Source organism: Geospiza fortis, unplaced genomic scaffold (genome assembly GCF_000277835.1).
Source record: "Geospiza fortis unplaced genomic scaffold, GeoFor_1.0 scaffold194, whole genome shotgun sequence".
Lineage (NCBI taxonomy): Eukaryota > Metazoa > Chordata > Aves > Passeriformes > Thraupidae > Geospiza > Geospiza fortis.
The window spans coordinates 6,731,334-6,739,580 of record NW_005054322.1 but is presented as its reverse complement, the minus strand read 5'-3'; the positions used below and the strand labels follow the sequence as shown (position 1 = coordinate 6,739,580).

Genomic DNA, 8,247 nt, shown 5'->3' with positions numbered 1-8,247 from the left:
TAGGGAAAGGTCATATGTTTCAATGCATTAAATAATGCAGCTGAAGAAACAATCAGAGAAGGCTGAAATTTTAAGGGTTTTTTTTTCTTAAAAACTAGAAAAGCCTTTGAGATTTCAGTTGTACTGTGGGATTTAAACAAGGCCAAATGCATGAGCTGGAGATGGTTCTTAAACACTGTCTAATTTCCATGAGGGTCTTTCAGACAGCCTTAAAGTGAGAGTGAGATGCCTGTGAAAACCAGTTTCAGAGCAGTCTGAATCTGAGGCTGGAAGGCCTGTGCCATCTCTCTGGATTGAGTTGTTTGAATTTTTTCCCATGGACTTGCACTTCACCTTCACTTTAACCCATTGATTGTCATTATGCAAACACAGAAATAAGAGGATCTTCATTTTTAAAAATTCTTATTGCAATGGCAATAAGTGCAATGGTTCAGGTTTTGCATCTTTTGTTTTTATTCCGTATATTTTCATTTGTGTCTTTGTGTTTTCCTTAGCTTTCCCTTCAAAGTCTGAACTTTCCAGGGATGTTTTTATTTTTTCTAAGAAAAGTAAATATTTTCTACGGTTTCAGACAGGATGCTGTTTAGATGTTCTGGAAAAGAAGAGAACATAGAGGGCTAAAAGGAGAGAAAAAAGTCTGTTGTCCTTTTTGGACATCTATAATTGAATTGTAGGAAAATGTAAACTTGATGTAACTTCAGAGAATGTAGAGTTTTTCCACCTCTTTGTGTGACACCCAATATAAAATTGATCAAGAAAAATGGATTTAGTTTGAATGTGCTCAGGTTGTGGAAAGTATATTTTTCTACATGTCTTTTAAATGTGACACAATGGGAGAAAAATTACCAGTGATGTGTATAATGACCTGAATTTCTGGTTTTAACAGGTATTAGCACCAAAGATGGTACTGCCAAGAAAGATAAAGACTTCAGAGGGAAAGCCCAGAAGCAAGTGCAGTTTAATCCTGGTCAAACCTTAGCTACGTGGCGAGTGCGGATTTTGAGTGATGGTGAACATGAGCATTCTGAGTCCTTTCAAATTGTTCTTTCTGAGCCCGTCATGGCAATTCTGGAATTTCCTTCTGCATCCACAGTGGAAATTATTGATCCAGGAGATGGTGAGAACCTTTCCAGAACTGTACTGCTAATATGTGCATATACCAAAAGACAAACTGGAGGGCAAATGCTGTGAGTAACAGTGAATACTAAAGGTTTACTGTCCTCAAAATATTTCTGAAGACAGACTTGGGCATCAGGTAGCCATTTGTCCTCCATCACTTTAAGTGCTTGATGAAGGTACTCAGGCAGCATGTTTTTATGAAATACCTGCATTTTTTAATGATATGTTATTTCTAGGGGCTTTGTTTGTTTTCATTTTAGGTGTAACAGGTTTTCCATTAAATGTGTTTATAGACTGAGTGTGTCTGAAGAGTTGTCCAGGGGCTGACTTGATTTCCTTTGCCATGGTAATTCATGTTGGAGAGGATGGTACAAGAAAGTCTAGGCTGGTTGATCACAAGTTTGGTCTTGGAGGGAACTATTTGCATCAGTTAGGCCTTGATAAGAACCTGAGAAGCTCAGTAATTGTAGCGTTCATTAGACAAAGTCTAGCGCACGCTGTGTCAAGAACAAATAAAATTATGGTTAAATATAAATCAAGAAATAAGCTGATTTTAAAGAATTCTAAAATAGAAGTAGAGCATGCTCTGGTTGTTTTGTATCTTTTCAGCTGCATCCAGACACTTGAGCCTGTGGGCTGTGTAGTCACACAGAACTGTCCTTAAGAAATCTTTTAAGCGCTGGGCGCCGTAACAACTTGAATTATATGGTCTTCCCTAATTAATATTTGAAGAGTGTTGGGCATGGAAATTATCAGAAGTGTCTTAGTTCCTAGTTATAAATGCAAGTTAAACCCGAGTTTATCTCGCATCCATTTTTAAATACTTGAAAAGCAGCATGTATGAGACACAGAAATAACATGAAAATGTGTTAAATCTCTTTATCTTTTCCATTATCAGTAAGACAGCACAATTAAAGGTAATTGGCTGAGTCTTCTTTATGCCAACAACAGTATTTTATATTTCTTACATTAAGATAAATTTTTTACAGTCCCAGAAAAATTGTATTAATTGTATAGAAAGACAAGTTGCAGAGAGCAAAACCAAATGCACAGCTGCAAATCAAGGAATATCTAGAAGAAAACTAGAGAGAGAACTTTGAGGGAAGGACTGTGTTTCCTAACAGCATTTTGAAGCTCAGGGTTTACCAAGCTCACTGAATAAGGACCATCAAAAATTTTATTTTGCTTCCAGTGAAAAAATCATTGATTTGAATTGTGTAGCTTTAGGATCAAGGCTGTGAGTTTTTTCAGAAAGCTGTACCAGCCTCTTGGGGTATGGGACATTAGTTAATGTTTTATTGCAAATATAGATTGCTTAGGGATATGTATTTTATACTCGCTGTGATGGTGTAGCTCATTCTCCTCCAAGCTTTTATGTTGTTCATAAGGTCTGTTAAACTTTTATAGTGCCATTTTACTCCTAGTTGAATAATTATGAGAGAGAGAGGGAGAGAGAGGAAACCAAATAAATCAGATTCTTGCATGTTTTGGAAGGTTAGAGTTTTTATTTTGTCAACTAAATTCTGAAGGGAGAAATAGAAGGAATTAAATGGGTTGGGTTTTTTAGTGCTGCCTTTTGCTTTGCTTTAAAACAAAAAAGTCAGGGTTTTATATTTTTCATGTTGAATTTTTGTCTTGCCAGAATAGTGAGTAGTCTCAGTCTTATCAAACCTGAATTACAGCATTTTTAAGGCAGGCTTTTGACCTCAAGTCATGCTAGTAGTAGTTGGAGAAATAAAAACTGGAACATGTTTTCAAAGAAGTCACTTGACAATTTTCAGAACACTGTTTGCCAAAGTACTCTGAAATGATGAAAAATTTGCTTTGTGCAGTCAGCTGATACCACTTAATTTGATATTATACAGAATTATATTCTGTTTGGGTTGTAGTCACACTAATGAAACTTAAAGGTGCTTTGTAATTATGTGTGTGGCCACCTTTTGTTCTTGAGTTTTTGAGAGAACAAGAACAAAATTGATCCTGAATCCCAGCAATAAAACCCAGCAATCTGATTGTATGAGCATAAAATAATGAAGAAGTTCAGAATGCATCTGAGTGGGTTTTTCCCCTAAAAAAGATCTGATATCCTTTTCTATGACACTGGCTGTATTGACTGGGTCTTCTAGTAAAAAAGTAGTGTAGACATGTAACCAGCTAAAATCAAATGTCCAATTCAGAGTAAGATGTCAGGAGCTCAATCTTGTTCCTCAATGCCAAATGATTTTCCTGGTTATCTTGATGCAGTAAATTAAAGAATGGCCTTGATGAAGAGCCTGTGTGTGAGCTGTGCTATTGATAATTCTGTAGTTAACAGTTAATAATTAAATACCATGGAAATAATAAAAAGACAGACTTTGAGGACAAATTCTCCAAATACTGTCTTGCACCATTAACCCTAGATAGACAAATCAGTCACATTAGAGACCACTTAATAAGGACTTGTGAATTCAGACCTAATAATCTGATTTTCTTTTCCATTTCTGAAGCACTATGGAACTCTACTTCTCTCACCCTCCAAGTTTTACTGACAATTTAGTGGCATTGCCAATAAATGCAAGTTATTTGTTGCACTTTAGAATATTCAAAAATGCTCTTAGCTAATGTACAGGTGATGTTATGAGGTTCTTTTCTTCACAGAATCAACAGTCTTTATTCCTCAGTCCACCTATACTATTGAAGAAGATGTTGGTGAGTTATTTATTCCAGTCAGAAGGAGTGGAGATGTGAGTCAGGAACTGATGGTCATCTGCTACACACAACAAGGTAGTAGAATCTACTATAGAATAAAAAAAATGGCAAGAATGGAAAAGAGACAGAAATTTAAAAATATTTATTCCATCTATTTTACAATAAAATTGTTTATAACTCTGTTAATTACTTTTTCATCTAAATATCTTCAGTCTCAAGTGGAAATGCATTCATCTCTGTAATCTGTCTGAGAGTATTACTGAATGCAGTTTAGAAAGCATTGTGGACAGGTGAAGAGGATCTGTGTTCTTTATATTTCTGCAAGATTTTTATATGCAACCCCTTATATCTGAAAGTGAGGGGAACTGAAAGCACTGCTGTGATTGCCCTGGCTATCCTTCGCTTGTTTGTATCTTGAAAAAATTATACAAAATAATATTGCTTAATTGTCATACTTTCTGTCTCTTACTCTGACTTTCAGTCTCTTACTAATAATATATGTGCAGGGCATGGGGTTTCTACACCTGTGGTTTTATTATTATTTTTTATCTGGAGCAATATTTTGTGTAAAGTCATCTGGAATACAGATAAATTTTTTTCATGACATTCTATCTGTTCAAGTCCACTGGTATCTTCAATATGGGTAAAATATACTAAGGTAGTTAACTGGTAATCCTCACAGGGGCTATTTTGTCAGTCTGTCTCTTGTGATAGGCAATATTCCTTCTGACTGGAAAGGTGCAAATGATTTGAAGAACCACACTCTTCCATTGTATCGTATACAGAAGAAGTAGAGACCTCAGAAGTGGGTCTGTGGACCTCTGACCTTGTCCACAGCCCATCTTATCACCAAAAGATAAACAGAAATTCAAAGATAATGAAAATAAAATTCCACTTCTGTGAGGAGATCATTGTAACCATGGTGTGTATAGTGGCTGTTTTCCTTTTATGCCACAGGAACAGCATCTGGCACTGCCCCAACCTCTGTGCTTTCCTACTCTGACTACATATCCAGGCCGGAGGATCACAACAGCGTTCTACGCTTTGACAAAGACGAACAAGAGAAAATGTGTCGGATTGTCATCATAGATGATTCCTTGTATGAAGAGGCTGAGACCTTTGATGTTTTGCTGAGCATGCCCATGGGTGGAAGGATTGGTGCAGAATTCCCAAGCACTCGCATTACCATTGTACCTGATAAGGATGATGGTAAGATATCATATAATTGCGGTGATACCCTCGATGCAGGACAGAAACTACAAGGAACATGACATTCAAATCAGCATGTGGGTTTTGTTTTTCTTCCTGCTGGTTAAAACACATTCTGCTTTCATCTTGAGATTAGAAAATATTATTGGAAAGCTATGCGGGTTTTTGAAAGTATCTAGTATTGCTATTTTATTGTTTGACAAAATCACATGAGCAGTGATTCACAGCAAGGAGCTGCACCTTTCTGTTCTGTCACATTAATAGACAAAATTCAAGATGTCACCTTGCATGGGCAGCCTTGTTTCTGTGATTCTGAGGCTATGTCTGCAAAGCCTTTGGGCCCATTCAGTCATGCTGCAAGGGCCCTATTGGAGGCCCTTATGGGGCAGAAACCATCTAGCAGTTCCCAAAAGGGAAGATATATTTCTTCTGATTTGATGCTGCATTTGAATTTCTGTGTAAAAGTGTCCATTTGTGTTCTCTTTGTCTTTTTAATAAAGCAAATATTCAGATAAGAATAATGTTGCTTTAGAGATTGCCACAGTAAGGAAATGCTGGCAGAATTATGTCATTTGTTCAGCTGGTTAATAGCTTTAAGATATTGCTTTGAAAAGGACACTTCTGGTGGTGATTAGAAAAGTGGGTGTCACTAAGAGTAGAATCAGCACACTGTATCACCAACTCCTTTCAAAAATACATGTATTATTGCTGCCTCTCCTTTAATGCTTCAGCATTGGTGTGACAGCTCTTTTTTCTAGGAGTAATAGCATGAAAGCTTCCTGGTACAATTGCCCCATTTACGTGTGGAGTTTGGAGACTGACATCTCAGCAGTAAATTCAGAGATAAGACTACTGATAAGCTGTTTCAGGCCATAAACCATCTATTGTGACACCATCATATTTCCTAAAGACTAAAGGGAGCAATTACATAGTACAGTACTCTTTGAAAGTCTGATGCCAAAGCAGACCATTATTATCAGCACAGTGATTTTTCTCTAGGTAAGGATACAAAAGGCAGCTCTTCAAGGCAGGAAGTCTGCACCCATCTAATTGCCTCATAAATACTCAGCCTGCCTGAAATTTCTCACCTGTAATCCTGTGACAGAGGTGACTTTGTTTTCTCTGTGGAGCATTTGGGGAATCATATAGCATTAATGCCTACAACAGGTTGAAAAAACAGGTCTTGTAAAGGAGGAGATCATATGGCAAATGCAAGCCAAAATAGAAAACTTTGTAGAATAGAAATGACTCTGTTATTATAGCAAACACAAATTTATTCATTTAGGAGCTTCTACGAGAGTTTGATTTGTATGAATAATTTTGATGAATTCATGAACTTTAAAATTTGTACATAACAAAGTATAGAATATTTAGAGAATAACTATTAAAAGCATGTATTCATGGAGAAGCTGATTAACCAAAAAATTGAAGATGTTCTCTCTGCTTAAGTATATATATGGAGGGTTTGGGATGGAGAGAATTATTCTCCAAGACATTAGTTAATATCAGAGATGAGCTGAAATTAGATCATCCAACTTCAGTGTGATTCTCAGCAACTCCACGGAACAACAGAGCATAAAACATTTTATGAAACTCACACAAAATATTAGGGAAGTTAATGAGAAACCTCTTTTAACAATGCCATTAGAAAGCAGGAGAAGTAATTTAGTTTGTGCACCACTGTTTAGTTTTAAGTTTCTGCATTTATGAGCACAAGCTGCCTCAGATCTACAAACTCTTCTGCACAAATTAATTTAACAAAGAATAACCTTATGGGATTTATTTAAAAAGTGTCAGGGAAATTAGAATAGAATATTTTCATTATGTGGCAACTGAAATATCAATGTTTGTTGGTAGGAGTAAAGAATATTTGGGATATTGAAATATAAGGGGTCTTTGACTAAGTTTGGGACGCTTATTTACAGACATTCACTTTTTTTTTACACCCAAAATGTTGCATATGTGGCATTTGAAATTATGTGGCAGAACTCCTTTTTTAGAGTGAAAAAACTCTCACAAAGAATTCCAGCGCATGCAAAAACAATTCACTTAGCAGTAAAATTTCCTACCACATTCTTTTTAGTTTGCATAAAAATATAAAGCATGAAAAGGCTATTTGTTTCATCTAACATCTGTTGCAATGCCTTATCTATAAAAAGTAGAGTGCAGACTACAAAGTAGATAAATTATAGATTACACCTTGAATGTTTTTTAATGTATTCACACACACACATACAAATATATGTTTACAAGCACATATTTTTGTAAGGTTTTAGCAGTCATGATTGAAATTCTGTATAAATAAGCAGAGGATTTTAAGCAGCACTGGTTATTATTGTTTGTAGTGCACAAAATTAATTTTACTAAGTTAAACCAGCATGGAATGTGAAAAAAAAAGTTCTTTTAACAGAAAGGTTTAATTCAGAAGATGTCTAAGATAGAGGTTGGGAGAAGCTTTAGCACATTTGTAATAGCCTATCAGCTGTAGTAATCCTGTAATGCTAAATTCTGTGGTCCACTTTAGTCTCAGCTTCACACCTACTGATTCCTATTTCTCGTTGTTTAAATTAATTTTCTACTTAACAGAGTTTCTTTGGACAAATGTGACAGTGTGTCATTAAGTGATGTGTCCAAGAACTGTGGCTGGATCAACATTATGCATTGACTTCTTCAGGCCAAACAACAGAAATAGCAAAGGTCAAAGTTTAATAATACTACAGGAGATCTTTCCTATGGAACTCAAGTCAGCACTAGCAACATTGCCTTATGTTCTCTGGCATTCCATGTGAGTTAATTAGAAAACACTCACCTTCAGCACCTACCATCCTAGTCTTTTATTTTTAGAGAATGCCCTTAGGGTCTAACTAAAATGCCATAGTGGCTATATAATCCTGAAAATAAAAAAGTAAGAGGCATGCTCTAGTGAACTACAGTGTATTCACTAAATTTTGGGCAACTGAAAAGTTTAATTGGGGATTATACAGTTGTGCTGTGCTGCCAAAGCCAAATTTGGGGGAAAAAATTGTAGTATGTAGAACATGCACTGGTATATTTGTATATTATGAATGGTGATTTTCAGATTGGTGCTGCTATTGGGACATCTCCTAATTTGAAAGGGACTTTTCCTGATAGGTATGAAAGTTAGATGGAAAAAAGGAAAACAAGTTAATGAAGTAAGTAGCAGAAAAAATTTCACATTGAAACCTTGGATTCAAAGTTACGCATGCCACT

The 8,247-nt window shown here is 35.9% G+C and overlaps 1 protein-coding gene across 1 annotated transcript in view; it reads left to right on the top strand.

Moving 5' to 3' along the window:
* FREM2 (FRAS1 related extracellular matrix 2) overlaps positions 1-8,247 on the top strand; it is a gene marked incomplete at its 5' end in the record, with an annotated part of 122,187 nt that overhangs the window by 64,767 nt on the left and 49,173 nt on the right. Inside the window, 3 exons of the mRNA XM_005420840.2 lie at positions 887-1,117; positions 3,757-3,882; positions 4,765-5,016. Coding sequence (XP_005420897.1) covers positions 887-1,117; positions 3,757-3,882; positions 4,765-5,016 — 609 coding nt within the window. The remainder of the gene's footprint in view (positions 1-886; positions 1,118-3,756; positions 3,883-4,764; positions 5,017-8,247) is intronic.